Source organism: Lissotriton vulgaris, chromosome 4_1, assembly GCF_964263255.1.
Source record: "Lissotriton vulgaris chromosome 4_1, aLisVul1.2, whole genome shotgun sequence".
NCBI lineage: Eukaryota > Metazoa > Chordata > Amphibia > Caudata > Salamandridae > Lissotriton > Lissotriton vulgaris.
This window is the reverse complement of record NC_141691.1, coordinates 1,134,798,856-1,134,824,395: the sequence shown is the minus strand read 5'-3', so window position 1 is coordinate 1,134,824,395 and position 25,540 is coordinate 1,134,798,856. Positions and strand designations below refer to the sequence as shown.

Sequence of the window (25,540 nt, the reverse complement as noted above, 5' to 3'; positions counted from 1 at the left end):
CTGAAAAAACCATAGGTTATAGACCATATATAGTTAGGGATTAGCATTTAAAAAACCTTATTTTATTTGCACAAAACCATTGAAATTCCATATATAGTTAGTTGCACTAACTATATATCGCGGACCCGCAATCCACTGCTAATGATGTCACATATTACATCATTCATGACATGGTCAGTGACATCACTGATGACATCACTGATGACATCTCAAATGACATCACTGATGACATCACTGATGACATCTCAAATGACATCACCGATGACATCACTGACATCTCATTTGACATTACTGATTACATCACTGATGATATCATTTATGTGATAATACATCTTCAGACTCTAATATAACCTTAGATACACTCAGTGTAAACAGGCACTCACAGACTGTCACACATCCATGGAGTTACTCACACACCTAGTCAGTCATGCAAAGAATCAATCACATCTCCATTTCCTCAACTATACAGTTATACACACCTTACTTATTCAAACATATAGTAACACATATTTACTCTCTTATACAATCCTTGATACAAGTTCACAATGATTCATACAGCCACTCACACATTCACTGGCTCTTATGTTCAGTTATTTATATATGTCAACTCTCACATGGAGTGTGTTTTACATATGTACTTACTTTGACATGTAGCACTGAGATATCCATTCACTCACCAATATACTCATGCACACAGTCAACTGTCCATACAGCTGTTTCTACATGCACTTTTGAACCCATACACCTAGGGAATCAACTGCTCACACATCTATGCACAGAGTTATACACCTCCCAGCCACCCACACACATACTCAGTCTCCCATACAAATACTTGGGCAACCATTCAATAACCCATATAGTTACTGATATAGCTACTGATTTAAACATGCAGCAGTTTACAGAACAACATAAATAATGATTGCCAAATTAAGACACTTTAATCACTAACCCATACACTCAGTGAGACACATTTAATCATTCTCTCATACAGTCAGTCATGCACCTACTAAATCCTTCATCCAGACACTTATACATCCACTCATTCTTCAATATGTAAGACATATTTTAACTTTACAGAAACATACAGTCACTGGGTGTTGTCATCAGTGATGTCATCAGTGATGTCATCAGTGATGTCATTTGAGATGTCATCAGTGATGTCATCAGTGATGTCACTGACCATGTCATGAATGATGTAATATGTGACATCATTAGCAGTGGATTGCGGGTCCGCGATATATAGTTAGTGCAACTAACTATATATGGAATTTCAATGGTTTTGTGCAAATAAAATAAGGTTTTTTAAATGCTAATCCCTAACTATATATGGTCTATAACCTATGGTTTTTTCAGTGAATATATATATATATATATATATATATATATATATATATATATATATATATATAGATTTATATATTTTTTGCACATGGAATTTTTTTAATAATCTAGAAAGTTTGATTTCTGCAATTGTATATGCTCATAAGTCCCTACGGCTAGCATTTCATATACTGTATAAGTCAACAGAAGACAATGGATTAGGTCTTCCAGATTTCAAGCATTACTGCTTTGCTACTTTTGCACATTTCTCCACACATTGTTTTTAGAAAAAATGTAATTTTTTTTTATAAAACATTTTATTAAGTAGAACCACAGTTACAATGATAGCATTTAGAAAAGCAAATTGCATTCGTAGGTGAGTAAGCGACTCGTAGGTTAGATACATAAGCAAGCAAGATCAATTAGACAGTGCATTATTTCGGAAGACAGTAGACACATTATACGGCTCTCATCTGGGTAGGCACATTCCTGAAAACATCCCAGGGCCATCCCTCATCTTCCTAATCCTCTGAACTATCAAGGTCTCTTTCCGGCAACAATTCACATATCCCCCCTCTAAATGTGTTCCAAGAAGCCCATATTTTGTTCCACTTATGCGGGTTTCCCCTGGCCTCGTAGACTGTGCGTTCCGTTACCATGACCAGGTCCATATTTCTACACCAAAATGCCAATGTAGGGGGTTCAACCACGCCCCATCTCTGCGCTATGTCCCTCTTTGCTACCATGAGACCAAGTGTAACCCAAGTTCGTCTCTGACGATCGATATCAGTAGGGTCCCACACGTTCAGAAGGCATTTCCGCGGTTCGGGCAGAAGAGAGATCTCCAGTGTTTGGGAAATGGTTCGCAGGACCTGGCGCCAATAGTCCATAATTACTGGGCAGTCCCATATGGTATGGAAGAGTGTCCCCTCCTTCCCACATCCCCTGAGACAGAATGGGTGCACTGTGTGGTGTATTTAGTGTAAGGTGGTTCTGGTGTAGTATACACGATGGACTATTTTTAATTGCACCAGCCGGAATTTGGCTGAAATGCCCACTTCCCTAGGGGACCCCAGGGCTGTCAACCATTCATGTTCGTCCATGTTCCCCACCTCGTCCATCCACTGATTCCGGAGTTTAAGGGTAGGGTCAGGCATATTGTTGAGAAGCTTTTGATATGTGAGGGATGTTGCTCGTTGCTGCATGAAGTCTGTAAGTAAACGGTCCTCTAATGGTGAGGCCGCTGGGATGTTCGTGTCTACTGGGATTTCTGCCAATAAGGCATGCCTGATTTGTACATATCTATAAGTTTCAGTCTGAGCTAAATGGTATTGTTGTTGGAGTTGTGTAAAGGAAATGACAGTTCCTCTCTCCCACATGTCCCCCACCGTGGAAATTCCAATATTGTCCCATTGTGTAAAGCCTTTGCTACTCCTTAGGTGTCCTAATGCTTTGGTATCCCAGAGCGGGGTGAGTTTGGTGATAGTTCCCCTCCAACCCAACTTCACCTTGGCTTTATACCATAGTGTGACTGTCTGCTTCGTGGGTCCTATTAGTTTTGGGACTAGACTATTATTGTACCACACATTTTTTATAATGACAATTTGGCAAAGGATACATTTTTTTTTTATAAATCAAATGTTGTTCTAGTATAAACTCCTAGATCTTTTGCAACTGGTGATGTCATCCAAAAAAATAATATATAGAACTTTGCTCTGGGCCCTGAAACTAAAGGATCAATTATTATGCACATTTTCAATTACACATTATAATTTATTAACTCAGTTGAGAGTTGCAAGGCTGTTAGATCAGCCTCTTTTAGAAACCCATATGGTCCAAAAATTAAACTTAACTGGCTTTAACACTTTGGTTGACTTTGTCAACCAGAAGAGTTGGAAAACCTGGGCGGAGGCAGATTCACACATTAAGTATTAAAAGGTCTCCATCATTTGGTCATTTAATTGAGTATGTAAGTTGTTAAAGGTACTGAATTCGAAAGCAATACAGGCAAGTGCAGCTCTGATTGAATATCTGGGGCCCTGTTATGTATAGGATGCACTTTACCTGTTTGCACGTGGTGCACCTGAAAATCGGTGCGCTGGTCGCAAACAGGGAAAGTGCGTCCTGTTACATGCAATGTGCCCTGCCCCCAGGGCAGCTGAGAACTTGCTCTGCCCTGGGGCAGTGCACTCAGGTGAAACACCAAGCGGCTTTGCTTTGAAGCAGCCGCTCCATGTTTCTTGGTGCAGCGGCAACCCACCGGCACTTTTACAGGGGATTGGAGATCCCCTTCCAGGCTGGTGCAGTGGGTGACTGCATCCATCTACAAGGGGAAGTCTGGGTTTTACCCTCCTGGGAGCTGCTATTAGGGGGTGCACTGACAGTGCTCTACCTAAAAAAGTGCACCCACTGACAGCTTTTTTGCCTCTGCGCCTGCATCTATAATACAGCACGGATGCAGAAGCAAAGGCATTCCCTAATTTGCATGTGGCCACACCCCCATGCAAATGAGGGTAAGCCCTCTTGAGAAAGCGCTGGAGCTGTATGTTTACAGGGCTTTCTCAAAATTACCGAAGGGGCCACACAAGCTTCTGCGACCCCTTCTGTAATACCAAAGTGCCCCCGGGAATGCTCTGCAGGCGGTAACGCCCATTGCGTCCCCAAGGCACTTCCCGTAGTACGGCCCCAGTTTGAGAGTAAATAACATTAGATCAGTAAGTTATCTGAAAAACAGACGTGCCGAAGCGTAAAAGACCAATTACTTTCCTAAATACGCTGAGAAATGGCATAAGTATAGGGGAAGTATTGTGTCTCAGGAATCTTGGAACAGGGTAAATCACTATACCCTTTCAGTGTTAGAAGCAGCAAATCTTCGCAGGATGCAGTTTTATACGAAATGGTTATTATATAGAACTCCTGCTTTGGGTCATAGAATTGTTTCACAAGTGCCTCCTCAATGCTTCAGATGTTCAGCCACTCCAGGTAGCTGGACTCATGTTGTCTTTGCATGCCCAAAGCTATTTTGATATTAGGATGGAATTTCTGTGTATTGTGAACCGATACTGGGATTCACTATTCTTTCAGAATCCCAGTTAATGTTACTGGGCCAAGGGCGGGCTTGTCCTGCACCAGTCAGCGCCAGGAAGAGTCAGGGCAGAGCCACCCCCTCGGGTCTATGCATTGTCTCCTTGTACCATTAGTGGTCAGATTGCATTTTAACACCTTGGTTTATCATCTGTATCCGCTCCTAGCTGCTCCTCTCCTGGACGACCGCTGTGAAGAGTCCAGTGCTAATGACATCTGTTGTAATTGCACGGCTGGACTTGAGTTAATCCAGGAAAAGGGGCTGAGATCTGCGTGATAGTGCTGGACAGCTTGCGGTGCGGGCAAACAATTTTTGACTAATTGCTGATTTCCACTTGCTGTGTTGGTACAACATGCTCTAGACGCCTTTCCTGGTCCAAGCGTTGGAGGGCTTCCCAAATGCATTGCTTACATTTTATCACTCATATCGTTGTAAGCTGAGATGACTTTCGAACTCCCTTGGTCACATCGGACACATTTAGACACCTTCTTTCTATTTGTTACAGGGCTTTTTGCTCCGTGAATTGAATTGAATTAGAGCAGTGCTATCCTGTACTGCTGCCTTTGGGTTGCTTCATTGGACCTATTTGATCTTGCTATTGAGTATTGAATCACATCCTTTCCTAGGGGGCTTGATTTTAAAAAGTATTATTTTAACCAAGTGAAATACAGTTTTTAAATATTTTAACATAATTATTATTATTGTTTATTATATATAGAGCCTTTTAATTTAAGGTAGCTCATTGCATATTATAAAATTTTACAGTTATGGGCCTTCGTCCCAGTTATTAAGTGCCAAACATTAAGAAGTGACTTTTGGGCGCAGTGTTCTCTACCCTGAAATGAGGAAAGAAAAGATACAGAAAACCCAGCTGATGCGTAAAGGCCAAGCATATGCCGTTGACTTGTACCCTGCAATTGATGTCCTTATAAAGAAATCGAGGTCTTGTTGAAAACTAGTGAGAATACAAAAAAAGCCCTGTTAAATCAAGAGGTCCCCAGGGTAATATCAAATCTTAATCCACTTAAATCACCCGGGAGGGAGACAAAGGGAAACAGAAAGGAAGCAACAGTACGGAGAAACACAACAGAAGCTACAGTACATAAAGTCAGCTTGCAGGTCTCGTGCAATAATTCAGTGACTTTAGTAGATCCAGGGAGCAGCTCAGTATCCATGAACCTTTCCCTGATACTATTTCGGTTGTGTGTACGAACAGATTTCAAATTTGGGGGAAATTGGAGAATGGTGTGCTGCTTGATGCTCCCTTATCAAATGATATTTCGCCCAGTGATGGTTCGCAACAACATCCACACCATCATATAGAGGCGAAGGTTGGGGCTAAGTTTAATGTATTGAAAATAGAAATCATGGGCTTGAAATCTGCTGTTAAATCACTCACACATCATCTTACAGAGAAAGTGGTGATGCTGGCGTTGCTTTTGGAGTCTTTTATTGAGAGGGTAGAAACGAACTCCCAAGCTACCGCGAGAACAAAGCCCCAGTGTTTCTTAAAATGGGTTTGCAGGATTTGACATGAGCCAGAGAGAGCATTCCTATAGAGAGAGGTAATTTGTGACAAAGGACATCCACATTGGCGGGCCCTATTGCAAATCCAACCACTGGTAGTGGCAACAGACGAAATCATCTTGCCCCTTATGCCAGGAAGAGCCCGTATCTGCAGAGCAAGGTGGCTTAGTGGACTAATACGCCCACTTTGGGGGCATGTGTCTGACCTCATGGTCCCAGGTTAAAATCCTGGTGGGACCACCCAGCCTTTCATCTTTCTGAGGTCGATAAAATGAGTACCATTGAGTTGGGTAACAATAAACATCTGTTATTTAGCGCCACGATACCCTTGGATGAACGAGCGCTTTACAGATACGCTTTATGTTATTAACTGGAGAACTATCGACCTATCTCCCTGCTTCCTTGGGTCGCGAAGGTGGCAGAAGCCCATGTCAATGGCATTCTGTCTAACCACCTTCAGTCTGTTAACATCTTGGACCCTTCGCAAAATGGTTTTCGTGCCGGTCATAGTACAGAGCCCGCTCTTCTCTCCATGACAGAACATCTGCGCTCTGTGTTGGACTCAGGTCAAACTGCGGGACTGATATTACTCGACCTCAGTGCCGCGTTCGACAATGGTGTGGCACTTGACTGGTTTCGGTCATTCCTCACTAACCGCACCTTTATGGTCACCACTCCACCATTTGAGTCGAAACCTTATACCATTGAGCAGGGAGTTCCGCAGGGTTCAGCACTCAGCCCCACGCTGTTTAACCTTTATGTGCAGCCGCTGGCTGCTGTCGCCAAGCGTTGGGACTTGACTATGGTCTCCTACGCTGACAACACGCAGCTGGCGGTCGCACTTAGTGGGGACTCAGACCCTGAGGCTACTAGATTCCGCGAGGGTCTTAGTGCAGTGGCTGGCTGGATGACGGGCAACTGCCTACAGCTTAACGCTAAAAAGACAGAGGTCTTGATTGTGGGCAAGCATAGCAATCTCTGGGGCGACAAATGGTGGCCATCAGAAATAGGCCCTATCCCCAATCCGGCTGCTGAGGTGAAAAATCTTGGGGTGTGGCTGGATCCCTCACTCAGCTTCTCCATCCATACTAAAAAAGTAGCAGCTACCTGCTTCGGGATCTTACGTGGGCTAAGGCCGATCTTGAAATTTTTTGATGCCCCTACCCGACAGCTTATAATTCAGGCTGCTATACTATCTAGACTCGATTATGCGAGCTCACTTTTGCTCGGAGCCAATTTGGCGGAAACTACCAGGCTGCAGCACGTTCAGAACGCGGCTGCCAGGGCGCTGGTAGGCCTTCCTAGATTTTGCTCGGCCAAAGAAACTATCCGTAAGCTTCATTGGCTACCTCTGATTCAGAGGATCCATTTCAAGACCTTGTGTCTATCTTTTAAAATTTTGAAACAATCCTCGCCTCAGATTCTGCAACATCTTATCTCTCCTTATGCTCCTCCTCAGCAGTTGAGGTCTCTGGGGCAAAATTTAGCCGTTGTTCCACGTTTCAAGAGAAGCAGAGCAGGTGGTCGCTCTTTTAGAGTCCTCGCACCTAAACTGTGGAACTCTCTTCCTGCCCATATTCGTGCTATGGATGAGCTACTAGCATTTAGGAGAGCCGTGAAGACTTTCATTTTCCCCACTGGATCTTAGGGTTTCACTGCCTGAATTCTTACTTGCTCTGACTGAGTTGTGTTCCTTCCCCAGACATAGCGCCGGGACGCCCCTTTGCTGGGGCAGCTGTGTGCTCTAGAAATGGAAATAACATAACATAACATAACATATACTTCCACTAGACAACAGATGTGCTGCAAACAGTTGTGTTCCTAGTCATGGATTGCCAGCAAAGAATCTTACTCCTCCCCTGAGAATGCCCATCTTTCGCAATCACATGGGCAACAGAGAGAGTCTCCCAGGTAGTCCACTAAATAGAGATGTTTGATAAATGTCCCGAAATCCTAGTCGTCTGAATTCGAAAGTAGGGAGTCCCTGACCAATAAAGCAATACCCTACCTGAGGCATGTTCGCAATTTCAGATCTGTGATCAGAGAATACATAGTTATTGAAACCTGATATGTAAATAAGCATTGTAGAACTGATTGTATTAGTGTGAAATTTGTGAGTAATACTTTAGTGGATGGCCAAATTTGTATGGAGCTCAGTAACACCTTGAATTGTGGTGCTCCTATCCGTTTAAAACTTGACCTCCCAGATTAATTTTTTCCCGAAAGAAAGAGTGTGGCAATTTTGCCATCGGTCTTGCATATCAATATTCGTGCCCACAGACTCTGTTCACTGGGGGCTTCTAACATTGATTGATTGCAGCCGTCTCAGCCACATGCCAGTGGGGAAAATGATGGAGGTGGTCCTCTGTTGACTAGGACTTATCCACAGATACAGATTGGTCCTGTGGTAGAACTGACAGAATTGGTGATACTGATGTCTTGGAATTTGGCAGGTATCCTCTCAAAACTTTAAGATTGAGATTGGGGGAACGATTCGTGGGCATCCCAACCCGAGTATAGACCTGACTACTTAACATTTTATAGTAATGCTTTTCCTGCCAGCTCTGCATGAGCCTCGGGTGGGCTTATAATCTGGGTTAAGTCTACAATCATCTGTAACATAGAAACACTAGACTCTGGCTCCAAGGATATCTTGTCTCTATATAACACTCCTAGAATAAAAAATCGAAATATTGTGGTGATCAATATTTTTGTTCGCTTTGTTCCTGACAATGTGAAATCACAAATTCTCCACCCTGTTCAATTTTTTCTTGATTCACTAAAGCAAAACTGGCCCGTTATTATAGCTGGGGATTGCAGTACTCACTATGAACCTTTCGAACAGCTCTCATCTCTGCTATTACCAGAGAATGATTAGTGGGGAATTCCAGAGCTTTTGGCAAATACGATTAAAAAATTTTCAAAGGTCGCTAACCATCTCTTTCATTTAACTTTAGAATATGTGTTAAGAGCAACAAACCGGCGTTCCGTTTCTGACCACCTAGCTTTTCCTACCTTCCCGAGGGGCAGATCTTTAAGTCATATTGACTATATAGTCTTGGACCTTAGACTATGGCCCTTCTTAAGTGATATAAAGGTTATATTTCACCCTTATAGTGACGCTAATGCCCTAGTTGCTGACTTTCTTGCTGACATCCTCCCTGTAATTGTGAAGTCGAGTCTTACACAGCGCCACTATTACATACCAGCAACCTTAGAAATGTAAAATGTGGCAATTTAATCAACATGATCTTTTACTAAGCAGAATCTATCAAGCTTTTCTTGATTTTTTTTAAGTCTCATGATACTGTTGATTTTGATTGGAATAATTTCATTTTGTATCATTCTGACTTTTTTTGATCACTTTAAGATTGTTTTTCACAACCCATTCCAAAAGGAATACAAGCTCAAATATACCTAGCTCTTGGTTTTCAAGGAAGTGTAGAGTGGCTAAGAAGGGGCTGATAGATGCAGTTACAAAAGGCAATGAATTTAATTAACTGTTGCCCAATAGATATATAAGTCAACTCGTAAGGGCTAATAAGAGAGACTGGGAGGAGACTCATTCGGTTGAACTCACTGAAGCTTTGGAAAGGAAGGAGACCCAAACTTTCTGGAAAATTAGTGCATTCAGCAGTCGATCGAGTGCAGTCCAGCCCTCTTCCTCTGTCCCAGCCGACCAGTGGGTTGCTCATTTTATTTCCCTTTTTGGAGAACGCAAGTCTTGTGTCTCCGCTTCTCCTGCCAATATTGAGCTTAAAACTTGTTCTTCGGGGTTGCTGCTGCCTGAATATTCACCTTCTTTGTGCTTCTTTTTTAAGACATGTTTTGATAACAAAGAGACACAAAGACCAACAGCACCTCAATATTACAGTGTAGCAAAAAAGGAAGCACTGATTAGATCATACAAATATCATATAATCTGGTACACTATGGAATATGCTCCAACACGCTACTACAGCACATTCACAGCCATTGTAATTGCTTGATTATTCCATACTATGTCACCCTTCCAACTGTATAAGCTGCCATGACATCACCTCTGTGCATAGCCACGCCTCGGACCTGCGTGTGTACCCCCATGTACTTCAAAATAGTGTCCTACAAACATAAGCTCCCTTCTACTCCTCGCCCAAGGGTGTGTTCGCCGTCGATCTCACTATCTTTGTTGCTCAAATATGTCTGATACAGTGCCCAAATACTTTTGGGGTGACGGCGTGGGGGAAGGAGCTTGCTTTAGTTTCCTGTTTGTGTACTACAGTATAACATGTCCCTAAACCAGTCAGCCATAGTGGGTGTCGAGCCCCTAGACCAGCAAATCGCTACCCTCCGCCTGGCAAGCAACAAGCCCATATCAACCAGGCGCCTTTGGCAGCTGCTTGGAGTAGCCTTATAAAGCCAATGTGGGATCAGGCTCAAGAGTCAAATCTATAACATCTCCCAGTGTGCGGAAAACCGGTACCCAAAAACTTGCAATACCTGGGCAGGTCCAGGCCAGGTGAATAAAATCTGCCATATCTTCACCACAGCGGTCACAAGCTGCCCAGTCCCTGAGTCCATATTTATGTAGCCTCTCTGGGGTATAGTAGACCCTATTTAAAATGTTTAAATGTATCAATCTATGCCTGCCATTAAGGGAGATACATTTCGTGCTTTCGCAGCAATATCTCCAGGTAGTATCATCTAGATCCCTGCCCAAAGCCTTCCAAGCTAGTCCAGCCTTTTTGTAATGATTAGCCCGGTATCCCTGGGACAGTTTGTAAATAGTTGATACAACCCTAGATGGGGAGTCAGATTTTATAATATATGTGAGCGAAGTCAGTTCAGGGGGCTCAGTCAAGTCTCTACCCAGGATCTCTGTCAACGGGTGTAGGGCTCTATGAAATTGAAACCTGTTTAGCATCATGTCGTCACAGTCGCCCGCTCCAACGTCTTCCCATTTTTTATCCACCCCTATATGAACATGTCCCCTATCGTTAAAGTCTTTAAGGAGCTGAGCGCCCGCATCACTCCCCTATCTTCACACGGAGGTAACCACCAGCACCACTCCAATAGGGTCAGCGGGGAATATAGTATCACTTCTGCTTGCAGTTTCAGAAGGTAGTGCCAGGCATGTTTAGTGGCATTAATAGAGTCCATAATCCCAGTCCTCCGGTCAGGCGCATCAAACAACATGGCCAGCAGAGGGAGCGGCGCCACTGCTACACCCTCTATCTGAATGTGAGGGGTGTCCATCGGGCAATGTATCCAATAGTGAACGTGAGCGCTTTGCACCGCTCTGTAGTATAAATCAAGGTCTGGGGCGCCCAACCCACCCATTCGATAAGGAAACGTGAGTATGTTCCAACTGGCCCTCGCTTGCTTCCCGGCCCAGGCCAATTTAAGTAATAGTGAGGTGAGCAATTTAAAGAAGGCACCTGAGAGCACCATGGGAATATTGGTAAATAAAAAGAGAAATCAAGGAAGTATTACCATGTTCATTATAGAAACTCTGCCTACCAGCGACAGTTGTAACCGTATACACTGGTCTACGTCGACCTCCAACTTGCTAATTGCAACCCCATAATTTTCACGAAACACCACTTCTGAGCCTGTGTGAATCGTAACCCCTGAATAGCGCACTGCCTCCACTGTCCATGTCAGTGGATAGTCAGGCATGAATGGCAACATAGCAGGCGTTAGAGGAAAAATTATTGATTTTGTTCAATTAACCCTCCATCCTGACATCGCGCTAAATTTAACCACTTCTCTCAGGACTGGAGAGAGGTTGCCGTCAGGGTCTCTAACATAAAGCAGCGTATCATCTGCGTATGGGGAAATAATCAACTCCTACCACAGGAAGCATAGACTTCTGTGTCAGTGATATTTGCGAAGAGCACAGGACAGTCGCTCCGCCACCAAGGCATAAAGCATAGGGAAAAGTGGGCACCCCTGGTACTTACCCCTAGTTATGTGGATTGGGGCTGTTACTAAATTACTGATTTTAATCCTGGTAGTATAAAACGCCAATCATCTGTAGGAAACCCCCTCCTAGCTCCATTCTTGTCTCACGAACGTCCATTCTACAGAGTCAAACGCCTTTTCCCTGTCTAAGAAGACAACCGCCGCCTGTACGTCCGACCTTGTATGTTGGATCGCCCCAAAAATGGTCCTCAAATTATATGTCAAGTTCCTACTAGGGACAAAACCAGCTTTCTCTGGCGCCACTAAATGTGGGATCAGCAGGCCAGACAGGTTGTTAATATCTTGGCGCATATCTTATCTACATTTAGTAGTGACAGTGATCTGTACGACAAGCACTCAAGTGGGGGGCCTGTCTGGCTTCAGGATGTCGACCAATAGCGCCTCTCTCATCGAGAAAGGCATAATGCAGTCGCTGCACAACTCCTCAAACAGCATGGCTAGGTGTGGGATAAGTAGTTCTTTAAATTCCTTATAAAATGTTACTGTGAGTCCATCAACGCCTGGCGAACTACCTGATTTCATGTCCGCCAAGGCTGAGGATATTGCCTCCTTCTCCAATGGACGCATGAGGTATTCCCGATGTTCGTTTGTCAGCCAGGGTAGCTTGATGGACGTAACATAGTCAAGAACTTCTTCGTCTGTGGCCGTACTCCTCTGCGCTGCTTATCTAAAAGACTCCTGTTGTCACCCTGCGCTTCTTCAGAAGTGATGCTAAGACCGCACCCAGTCGCTCGCCCTCCCCATACGAACGTGCTATTGCATACTTCCCAAGATGCTTAATTTCTGTGGCTGCTACTTCGTGGTATTCTAGCAGCAAGGATTAAAATTCCCCACCGGCATCCGCACCCGCCAGGCACCGGTGCTCCAGCGTCTTCAGGGACTTCTCCAAGTCCGCGAGACGTTTACAGAGAGCGTGTAGTACTCCGGAGTGTTTAGCCATGTCTATCCCACGGACATGGACCTTGAAGGCCACCCACACTGTAACAGTCGACCGACCCTATGTTTCATTCAAAGTAGGTACCTATGGCCTCGGCTATTTCTGACTCAAAAACTGTGTCAAGTAAGGAGTATGGGGAAAACGCCAGGTGATGGGTGGAATGTGCCTTGCTTGCCCTCCAACACCAACATAACCGGATAGGGGTCCGAGAGCGTGTGGGGAAGCACCACGCAGTCGCAGACCTGGTCATACATAATCCCAGAGGCTAGCCAGTAGTCAGTCTTAGTATGCAAATCGTGATGCGCAGATTAGTGCGTGAACCCACCCTTCTCTAGGACACTGCAGTGCCAAACAACGTAGAGCCCCAGGGGTCCAGCTCACAATTAAAATTGCCTCCCCATAGCTAGTAGCTGCCACCAGCAGATCGCATTTTATCCAACAACAGTGTGAATAATTTAGGATTGTCAAAGTTAGGGCCATAGACATTGACTATAGTCATGGTCAGACCCCTCCCACTGCATCTAGAAATCTAGAAATAGCGTATCTACCCTCCAGGTCAGTGTCAAGTGGTTCCAGTTTAAAGTCAGATTTCGGATTCACCCATGTGATCACTCCGCTTGCATGTGAGGTGAACCCCAGTAGGCCCCTACAACGAAGCATTTTGCTAGTCAGGGGTAAGTGGAATTCCTGCAACAATGCAATAGTTATATCATGTCTTGACAAATAGGCCATCACCTTTCTTAATTTTCTATAGTCGTTGAGGCCGCGCACATTCCAGGTTAAAACCATAATCCTACTGGAGCGCTCCTGTGCCATGCTTAGCGATAGAAGTCATTGTAATAGCTTGTGTGTGCTACAGAGATAGTGATAGTGCCTAATCAATGTGATGGGTGAATTTGTGTCACAGTAATCAGTAAGTTGTCTAGCGACTGTCCATTCCAGTGCCAATGTATCACCCTGTGTGCTGCGCATCACGTGGACAAAATGAACTAAAAAGTAAATCAACACTGCAATCATATTAAATGCCCAGTTAGGTCTCTGTGCTCCCTCCCCCCCACCCACGCCATACATCCCCCAACCCTGTAATGGCGAATTAACCCTGTCCCCCCAAAATGCTCGAACAAGGAAAGTAAAAGCATTACAATGCCAAACAACAATCAAGATTAAAAAAATTCCAGGTTGTGGGACTGACACGTGGGCAGATGTTGCCCAAGCCCACCACTTATTATTCCTCAACTAGCAAACCCTTCCCTCCGCCCGCCATCTAGCATAGGTGTGCTTCAATCAAACAAAACGACGAATCATATGTCAGTAGAACTCCGCATTAGCATGCAACATATTATAGAAAATGTGCTGCCATTTAGATCGACTCCCAGCATTACTTCTGCATAGCAACCATGTAATTACATTAAATACAAACCCTCCCTCACCCTGTCCACAATAGCAACTATATGAAGGCCTTAATGAACTACAGATCCCTGCAATGACCGGTGTAAACATCAAATCTTATCTGCAGTCCACGAATTCTCAGATCTCAGTCCTGGTCATCAAGGCCGCCTCCCGTCGCACCCTCAAGGGCGGGCAACACCCTGCAAGATGCCACCTCTTTAGACCATACCTTCAGAGCTTTCTGCATCATCTTTGGATCCGTAAAGATGTGGGATCTACCCTGGAGGTTCACCTGGAGTCGCGCTGGGTACAACATGGCATAATCAAGAGTCTGTTCCTATAGTTGCTTCTTCAAGGGATACAATTGTCTGCTTGCCTTCTGCACTGGAGCTATAAAGTCTGGGTAGAGAGAGATATTCAATCCCTCGTAGTGCAAAGTTTGTTTTGCCCGGGCCGCCTTTAGCGCTGCATCCCTGTCGCAGTAATTTAACAGCTTTGCAATGATAGGCCTAGGTGGAGCACCAGGCGGAGGCTTGGGGCCTAGCGAGCGGTGAGCCCTTTCCACCACAAATATGGGGGAGAACGTATCTCGGCCCAACATAGTCGTGAGGAGCTGTTCCACAAACAGTTCCATATTCCCCACACTTATCGATTCCGGCAGCACTGTAAGACATAGGTTACTTCTGCGGGATCTGGCTTAGAGGTCCTCCGCATTCTCCTGTAGTTTGAGCAGGATTTTGCTCATCTGTTTGTACTCTGAGTCTGGTTCCGTCTGTGCTTCATCGACCTCCGTGACCCTGCGCTCCGCCATGTCCATCCTTTCCACTCGCTTATTCATAAGCTCTGTCATGCGGTCCATATGGTAGGATAGAAAGTCAATCTTGCCGTCAATAGATATTAGCGATGCCAAAGGGGATGATGGACGGATCGTTTGAGCAAATCAAACACTCACCCCCAGTCAACTGATCTGGGTTTAATCCATCACCATTCTTTAGCTCACTCCACCACCCCAGTTCAAACATGGCCATATGAAAATCAGTCTGACCCTGTGCCTCATGGGAACAGTCCAGCCCTAATTGCCAAGCCATGTCTTCCCTGGACCGGAAACAAGCATCCTGGGACCGGTTTCGGGTTCATAACCCCCATCAGCCAGGCTATCTTGAATCCACTGGCAAAGTGAGCAAGGGACCCACGTCTGGGCATACCCTGCCAACTTAGGGCTAATATCATCCCCATACACAAGAAAATAGCAAGAGATAACCAGAGGAATTACAGACCCATCAGTCTTATTGACCTAACACAAAATACCTTTGCTAGGCATGTTCTTGTGTGACTTTAGACTTGGATAAATTATCTTTAGATATTGTCCGATTTTAAGGCAGAATTCTGTGAGAAAATAAGCACAATGGACCTGGAGTTTCTGTTTTCAGCTATCCGGTGGAAATATATTAATGGATCTTAAGGCTGTATTTGATTAGTCCCAAGGAAAATGCCTGTGGGAAGTTCTCAGACAATATGCTATGCCCGAAGATCTTTTCCACATTTTAATTACATTGCATACCAATACTTATGCCCAAGTCAGGTGGAATAGTCATGGGGACCTAACTGATAGGATTCCCATTAACTGTGGGGTTAGACAGGGTTGTCTTCTTACCCATAGCTTTTTTATGTCTGTTTATTAATGGACTGGTGAGGTAGATGAGTTTAAATCTGAATATTCAGAGAGTGGACAATATCCCATAACTTAGAATCCTAAAGTATTGTATTGGACTATGGACAACCCCCAAATTGGTTCCTTTTAGGAGATGATTGCGTGTGATAAGAACTATTCCATGATTTTGATGAAGATGGTTAAAAGAGCTCTGCTTTAATATACTTCTCTCTGAGGTGTGATAAGACCCAGAAAAAATGACAAGAAATTTAGGCACCCAGATCAGGTGTCTTTACTGGGACCACATGCTTTTAGAAGTCAGGCGTGAAACTCTTTCGGAGTGTCTGATCGATACGTTTTTAGCCCACTTGTCTTCACCTAAATATGAAATGTTTACGGCTAGGGTTATTCACCATGCTGCTGAAACTATATATTTTCACTTCAGAATCGGCTCCCTTCCACTAAACACGCTGACAGACAAATGGAAGAGGAGTGAAGGTGACATAGGGAAATGTCCCTTCTGCCTGGCGGCAGGGAAAACTGTGACCCATTTTATATTTTTCTGCCCAATGTACACCTTACCACGCACCAAGTGGATTTTTGCAATCTGTCTCCACCTGGGTATTGACCATTGCATGGAGGCTTTGCGTATTCTTATTCACAAGACACATGAAGTGATTGTCTTCGCGATTTCAAGATTTTTAAATTGGGCATGGAACATAAGGGCTAGAAGTCTTAACTAGATTGTCCTCCTCAAACCTACCCTCACAGACGCGATTACATTAATGTGATGTTTTAGCATTAGGCGAAATAGATTTTTTACTGATTAGATACCTATAGGTCGATATTCGTCACTTTCTATTGTCTGTCCCAACTAGGAAGGTTTCTTACATTCTAATAAATTTTTCACCTAGGGGAAAGGACATGCCACTTTATTATATGGTTATTGTCATGAGTGAGTTACATTTGTTCATTATTAGACTACATTGTTGTATTTGAACCCTTTAAATGTTTCTACTGGTTATAGAAATCATTTGAGCTCTTACTAAAGTTAGCTATTGAAAAAAAAAAGCTTTCTTGGCATTTGACCTGATGTATTTTTTATTTCAGGCTAAAGCACGAGTCACTTTAATACGATTCCATGTCCATTGTTACATAGCGTTGGTTCAATATACTGGCTGTCGATTCTCTAAATGTCCTATTTTCCTATTGGATTTTTTTGTTGGAGAAATCAGGCTAATCCCAGTGTATATAACTTCCATGGAAGCTGTATGTTCTGTACATAATAACCCATATTGTTTATGGAAATCGTTCCAGGTGTCTATCAAAGCAAGCTCTTAGACAAGAGGATTTTGTAGCTATATACGTTGTTGCACTTTTCATTCCAGGATAAAGCATGAGTCACTTTGATATGATTCCTTGTTCACGATTATGTAACGTTGGGTTATTTTTATTGGTATTTGAATTTCTAAAGGCTTCATTTATTTATGGAAATACCTTGTTGTTTCAAACAGTCCAAATCCTGTGCATTTAATCCCCACTGATAGCTGCATGTTTTATAGACAATACTTTTTATGGTCCTGCATTTTTATTGTGATTTTTTTTGTTGTTGTAATTTTTTCTTTCTGTATTTTTCTTTCTGTATTTTTATGGTTATATCGATGTAACTGAAGAAAGTTATTACTACTACTACTGGGGCACTTATCCAGCCTGGAATTTAATTTAGAAATTGGTAAACAAGTTTTTACAATAACGTTAGTGACTCAATCATTAAATTTTGCTGTATTGGCGAACCTATCATGTGCCCTCAGTGGAAAATTAAAATAGTAAAAGTAAGAGATTGTGAGAAGCTTTATCCTCAAGGTCAGGATCAATGACAAAATATGTTGGGTTTTAGGAATACTCCATATAATTAGTTTGTGAAGACTGTGATTCAGGAATTATGCTTTTTATTGTGCCGATGCATTTGGAAATTAATTTTTAGATGCACTGATTTTGATTTTTACAATTATAACAAACTTGCCATTCATACCTGCTCCCAGTTGAAAGTTATCACTTATTAAATGTATTAATGTAACCCAGTGTTATCCTGTGGCAGAGACAGGCCTTGCAGTAGTAAAAAAGGAATTTGAGTTTTTCACTACCATGACATGTACATGTTAAAATGTTCATGCCCATCATGTTAAATGCACTACACCCTGCTCTATGGGCTTTTTAGGGCCTAGCCTATGGGGGACTTCGATTTGTTAAAAAGGAAGGTTTAGGCCTCGCCCAGGGTGCAGTGCTAGGCCTGGGGCATTTTTAAAGGGCTACTTAAGTTGGTGGTACAATCAGTGTTGCAGATCCAATGGTAGTATTTAATTTACATGCCCTGGATGCGTGTCGTACCACTTTACTATGGTCTTATAAGTAAATGAAATGTGCCAATTTGGGGGGGTAAGCCGTTGTTACCGGGTTCAGGGGAAGTAGCACAAATACTTTAGCCTTTGTTAGCAGTGGTAAAGTGCCCTACGGCCAGCAAAAGCTAAGTCAACAAAAGCAGGAGGATGCAAGGCAAAATGCTGGGAAAAACCATGCCAAGAATGTCTGGTCGAACAAAGAGTTACCTTGATTATTCTCTATTGCTGCAATTGTGATTACTTTTCCTATGCGCATGACTGAAATTGAGCTATGCCTCTTATCTATGCTACGTGAGGTGGCCTGGCAACCAACCTCTTTGCCTATCTGGCTTCCAGTATACGCCTCTGCAGTTATCTGGTAAAACCCGGTCGGCCACAGCTGCAGATAATATACACATGGTGTAGACAGTGCTTAATTTATATATATTTTTTAAATGCCATGCCCTCACCAGGAGGCCACTACAGCTTGCACACTTTTGCTCCTGACAGTGCTGCCGATGACCGGACAAGTACACCTATTAACAATCACATTCCTACAAGTGTGACACTTCATCCCCCCAAGTTACAAGAATGGCTTAGGTGGCAGATATTAGTTATTTTTAACGTATATTGAAGTAATAAACAACTGTTGTTCCGCTCATCTCTAATTAAAACAACAGTGTCATCATATCTCAGACTGACCAGTGTAGCAATTAAGGGCTGGTGCAGAGCACCGAAAACTACCGGCTCAAATTAACAACTGGGTGTGGGATTGTACAGAGTTGATCCCATACTGCCACGTAGTACTTCACGATTTAAACACCATGATTGATTGGTGGTTCCCTAACTTTAACTTGAGAAGTGTGTCCGTTGGGTGTGTTCCCACACTGAGCTCAGGCCAAATACAAGAGTAGATCTGTAGATCGTGGATTCTTATTTGTAAAAAGGAGAATAAACCAAATAGGTTGGGTGAAATGCCAGGCGTGCCCTTGCTGTAGGAATCTGCCACACTGATATAATTAGGTGGCCCACGTCGGAAATTGCTTTTCATCATGTGGCACCTACTGGGGTGTGGGATGTAGGGCACTGAAGGTATGAGACTGCACTTGAGAACAATCTTCCATCATGAATGAAAAGGGGACTGTAAAATTATAGTCTGACTAGATAATAATGAAGTGTCCCTCTCCAGCATCTGGTTGCCGTACAATTCTGTCCTTCTCCCTGCGATACTTATACTGTGTCGTCATTGATAGTTTATAGATACCACACTGTTCGCTGCTGCCAAGTATGGTTTTACCTACTATTTGTCCCAGTAGTCTTCAAACAGTTGTTTTAGTCGATTCCAGTTAATCAGCTCTTCCTATATTCTTTCAAATGACATTCGTCACTGTTGTGATACTAGAACGGGTTGCAATGCCGTTGTCCATTTGTTAAAAAAAGTTATCTAAAATGTTTTTTTTTTTAAAGACCAGATGTTTCGCTATGGATTTAAAAGCAGTTAGTATAGGGAAGCAATCATTGAAAAGAAATGGAAATTGAAAATAGAAATTAAACATTGAGGCATGGATCTCTAAACTGTTTACTCTCTCACCACTTACAGAGGGAGGCACTTTCTCATTTGCAGGAAAGGATAAAATAAAAACACAAGGGAAAAAACTAGGTCAGTGACAGAATATGAAGGATGTGCGTGTTTTAGTGAGTATTTTTGTTGCAGTTCTCCTCCTGCTTCATGATTTGCTTATAATGTTTCCTTTTATGAGTTAGCTTATTGAATAGATATCTTGCTTAGTGTTAGGAATTGATTGCTCATTTTTAGGTATGAGGGCAGCGTTTAGCATGGTTCTAAAAGGACATGCAACAACATTAAATTCGTTTTGTTTTCTCCTTTGTTCTATTTAAAATTTCAAAAAGAAGTTTAGGGGAGATGCATGCATGTTGTCTAGACTGAAAATCAATTAATAAAGAGGATCTAATGCATGTTTTGTTTTCTCTCTTCAAGCTGAGGAATGGTGCCCCACTTACTAAGCTTCCCAGTGATAGATTAAAAGCAGTCATTCCACCATTTCTTCCTCCTTCAAATTTCGAACTGTGGAACTCGGATCAATCTCGAATGAGTAAAGGAGACCAGATGGAGCCAAGTAGGCAGCCGATGCCCCAAAGACCTGGGAAGAACACCTTTAACAGCAGTGGGAACTCTGACATAGTAAGTGGCCATTCTGTGAAGTGCGGTATGTTTACTGTCACCAAGTAAGATATGAGTGATTGTAGCTCAAAAGAGTGCTTGTGGGAAGTGACTGACGAGCAATATATTTAGGGATTTTTGTTCATAAGGATTCTGCATGCACCACGAGTCATTTCTTCCATACTGCCAGAGAGTTTTCAAAACACATTTTATGCGTTTTACAAGCTGCAAAAACATGCTTGTTTGTATATGTAGGAGTGATCAAGGGAAGCTGGGCTTATATAAAAAAACGATTAGAGGAGTATAGTTACAAAATTGTGAAATGTTTACAAAGGATTGTCTAATTGGTTAGCTATTGCATAGTTAACAAGCTTTCAAGAATCCTGATTGGGTGCTACTATCCTACTGAGCAAACTGATAGAAAGTGGGAACAACATTTTCTGTGTAGTGTTTAATAGACATTTCACCTCCACCACAACAATCTTAACCACAGAAAAAAAAACAGAGAATGGTTTATGTGCAAACCCAACCTGAGAAGCAGATAAAAACACGCTGAGTAATTCCATGATTTTAAGTAATTGTCACTTTAAATGCTGCATTGACAACCAAAGACTGCCATACTTCAAATATATCCAAGACATGTTTCAACATTTGTGTTTCATCTTCATTTTCCGATTGAATTATTGGAAGTCGGGTTCAGCAGTAAGCCTCAAGATCATATTTGGAGCTAGACTGTCTGAAGAGATTGTAGTCTATATTAGTGTTGTGAGGTTAGGCCTACCAAAAAGCTCAAAGAATATGTGAGAAATCTTGACTACCAGGACTGCGTCTGTGCTCTGCCCAAAGCATGCTCCATGAGTTTCTGTTTCTTCCTCGGTGTTTCAACTTTTCTTTGGTCTTGTCTTCCTAGATACTGGCCATGGTGCCTTAAGTATTTTCCTCTAGGCCTTGCCATAGTAATCTGCGGATATTGGCCTGTACTAAGTCCTGAATTTGCTTAGGGGACTAGCTCTGGGTCTTCATGCCAAAGTTCAAGTTCAAGAGTTTATTATGATTTGGCTCTCATTGAGGGCCACATAAATAACATACATATTAACATACCAAAAATAAACACAAGCTACATACAGCGACAGAAACAACCACTTGTTATGTACAAAAAATGCACTCATCAACATCTCCCGGAATCACAAGAATATATATCTAAAAATTCTTTAAAATATTTAAAAATTCTGAAACAGAACATTTCGTTAGGGGGGCAAAAAAGAGCATGGAAGAACATTTTTACGTTCATGATTCCCAGTTGTAAACAAATTGGTTTTATCCATTTTTTTCTCAATAGGTGCAATACCGGACAAATAAGCAGTACATGGTTGAGATCTTGAACAGCATTATTACATAAATTGCATAAGGGGGACACTCCATACCATTTTGCAAGTAGTGTATTAAGTGGAAGCAAATTATGACGTAGAAGGTACCATATCCTACGGACACCATGCGGAATGTTCCAAGTTAAGTATTGCTGGGCTAGTTTAGGTGTATAAGTTAAAACCAGGGCTTCCCTTTCTTTATACTTCTGTTGGGCGAGTATATCCAGTTTATAACATAGTTCCCAGGACATACTTTTTAACTTTAACTTTAATTCTGATGGAGAAAGTAAAAATAACGTACTTTCATCCAGTTCCAGTATCGAAACAGCTTTTCTAAAAATTTTTACCAGCTGCGAGAACTCATTAAAGTTGCCCAAAAGTTCCTTTTTTAAAATTTCTCGTAAGGTTCCTGGTTTGCCTCGGGCCAAGCATGCTACCCATCTTACGAGAGCAGCCAACCCTTGAGCCTCCGGACTGTTCGTTGCTGACGTTCCGCGTTTATACCAAACAACTGCTAATATTTGGCAAAAGAACTGCGACTTGAATAAACCAACAGAATCTGTCTTTCGCAGAACTGCTGTATGCACAAGTGCGTGATACTCATAATTGAGTCTGCACATTGCCCGCTTCTTAAAGAAATTAGCTGAGGCCGTCACTTATACCTATAAGTGTCGTGAGCTGGCATAAAAAAAAGGGTCAACCTTGTATATATCAATATTCCGTCCTGATGATGGTCTTGTAAATGATCAAGATAAGACCGAAACGTCGACCCACATAGTCCAATTCTGCACTGTATGATTTGTACCGACTGTTGATTTTCTCCTGATTAATAGTAGAAATCAAGTTGTCACCTCTTTAGCAGTCTGGACAGTTTTCATGGATATATTATAGGAAAAGTAATCAATACCTTTAATATCCATTATATATCTTTGTATGTACCCTGCTTTATGTTATTTTTGATTTTGTGTACAGAATTATTCTTTGTTTTAAATGCAAAAATAATAACTTCTCAGACAAGAAAACTATCCTGGTTTCATGTTTTATTATTCATTCACTCTATTGTTGATGTTAGTGTGGTAACATCCTGTGTTTTCTCATTGTTAGAAACTTTTAAATTGATCCGAATAGCCGCTGATTGAACTCGAATTTAGGTACTCTGATTGTTACTCAACAAGTCCTAAACTAGTGCTGCAAATTCATATAAATGAAATCCCTTGCTGGCCAATTTATACTTTACTAAACCCTTGAGCCCAGCAACTTCGCAGTCCGAATTCCAGCCTGCAAGAAGAAGTGGAGCAGGCTGAATTAAATGAGGAAATTTTCCTTAATACCTTCCCCTCAATTTTTTGCATAAAATCCCATTGATTTAGATCCACCAATTCCATTCCATAAAGGAGGGTAGCAGGAATCTTTGCTCGAAATACCTCCAAGCATAAGGAGAAGTGCCTCCTCCCCGTCGCTTTATACAAGGAACATAATCCCCTACCATGGGCCATTGCTTTTCTAGAAATATTTTCGATGTGGGGCTTCTCACTAAGGTTAGAGGGTCTTCATGCCTCAGAAGATAAGCAGTAGGATGCAGTCCTCAGGGTGTTTTGCACCAACCAAAATAGACTCTGAATTTATTTATCTGGGTTTATTCACTGTTTTCCTCCAGGCATTGCCCTTCACACTGGGCCATACTTTACTCTCTTTTTTTTATCCCCAATTTCTCGTAAGGTATGTCCTGCACACCAGACCCCCTGAAGTTCCTCTATAGCTGATATTTCCATGAATTATTTTCCTTCCAAGCCTTTCCTGCAACATAATGCCCCCCTACAGATTCCTTTTCTGGCTTTTGCAGCAACTAGAACTGAACCTTGCCCCTCATCTGATATCCCATTAGGGTTTTTTGTGGTTTTTCTCAGCGACTGAGCTATACAGTCCTTCAGAGGTTTATTGACACCCCTTTTTAAGAGGAGGCTGATTACACTTTGTGAGACTTACTCCTGTGTTCTTGGGATTTTTCTTTGCTGGATCATGCTGAAGGCACTTCATGGCCAGTGTGCAGAGTCTGACCCGAAGCACTCACCATAGCTTTAACATGAAACTCGGATCATTTAGTATTGGCCTTCCTTTTGCTTACCATGTTTCGCCCTTTGGGTCTTCAATGCATGCCTTAGTGGTGTAGGCTAAACTGCATGGACGGTGGCGTGATATCTGAAGTGCAGTCTTGTGCTGGAAGCTGGCAGTCTTGTGTAGCACAAGTATGTTTCAAACACCTTGGGGGAAAAGGCATGAGGGGAGATGGACTACTGTCCCCTACTGTGTACCCCATTCTAGTTCCTGCCTCTCGGTCCTCCTGCAAACTTTTCGCCAAGATTACTTTGATTGGCTGCAGTGGCCTTACTTCTCAGAACTCCTCCCCTGTCTCTCAAAGAAGCTTGGTTCTGGGTATTTTTCATTGCTAATAATTCTGTGCACCCACTCTCACAGAGAGGGGTATGCCATGAGGCGTTTCTCTCCAAACACACTCATGGCATTTCTCATGTGTGTGCATCTTGAGGTTTCATCTGAATGGTGGACTATTTCAGTTGCTTTCTGGTTGGATCCCCAGTGTCTGTGTGTGTCTTTGTTTGGTCCTGGCTTCATTCAGAGACCTGTGCCAGTCACCACCTTCCCTGGTTCCATTTTGCTCTGTTTCATTTTTGCTCTCAGGTAATATTCCTTAGTTAACTAGTTCATATTATGAAAAGCAGTATACTACTTCAGGTACTGGGTTGGAGAAAGCCCTGATTTTTTTTTTTACCAGAGGTTCTTATCTGTCTTCTCTAAAGTATTGTTGAATTGGCCCCTACTGCCTCTTTACACTTCTGGGACCTGACATCAAGAGAAGAGGTACTATGACCTATTACTATCTTGCAAAATGTGCCATAGCAGGATCCCTTTAGGGACACCTACAGCATTTGTTGGAGCTAAAGATTATACTCTTCAGATGCATAGGTGCTGGGTTGGATGTCCCCTTTATCAATTGGAGTTCACTTTAGCCTCCCATCCCCTCACTGGGGAGATAGGTGTTGTCTAGCTGCCTCCTTGTTGATTGAGGATCTTCCAGGAATTTAGATACTGGACATACCAAAACATTCACCAAGATTGTCAAGCAGCTAACACTATCCTAAAAAGCTCAAAAAAGAATCTTGTTTGGGCGCATAAGAAAGTAAAAGAGACCATACTACCTATCAATGTGTGAACATGAGGATGAGTGAATTCTTGCGTTTTTAGACACTGGAGTAAGGTCTGTGAGGTTAGCATCTCTAGCCCACTAATCAAGTTGCCATCAAATTGTTTACTGCTTGGGAAGGATTTTTCCTGAACTCTTTGTTTTTTTCTTCTCCTCATATCAGAGAAGGATTCTTTTGTGTGCTGGGAGTTCATCTCTAGGGTGGCATGCTCAGACACTCCTCTTAGCATGCTCGCTCTCAGAAGAAAATAATCCTCTGGTCTCGCCAAAGTCTACTGGCTAGGCTTAAAAAAATGTCATTTCTGAGGGCATGACTACACCTTAGACAGACTTCCTGCGCTCTCTTGATTTACTCCTCAGATACCTGGGTACCAGTCTTTGTGTCTTCGCTTCATGATGCCAGACAATGAACTTTATTCTCCTCTTCCGAAGTCAGAGGAGGGTGGGCATGCTTTACCTCTTGTCCAGGGAGTAAAGCTTAAGCCCCAATGGGCTTAAAGGTTCAGTCCCTTTTCTATAT

General features: G+C 42.6%; 1 protein-coding gene across 2 annotated transcripts in view; it reads left to right on the top strand.

Moving 5' to 3' along the window:
- Positions 1 to 25,540, top strand: part of ANKS6 (ankyrin repeat and sterile alpha motif domain containing 6) — a 464,962-nt gene that overhangs the window by 162,541 nt on the left and 276,881 nt on the right. For both annotated transcript variants that reach the window (XM_086965382.1, XM_086965381.1), the window contains exon 9: positions 20,251 to 20,454. In XM_086965382.1, the coding sequence (XP_086821508.1) occupies positions 20,251 to 20,454 (204 nt within the window). The remainder of the gene's footprint in view (positions 1 to 20,250; positions 20,455 to 25,540) is intronic.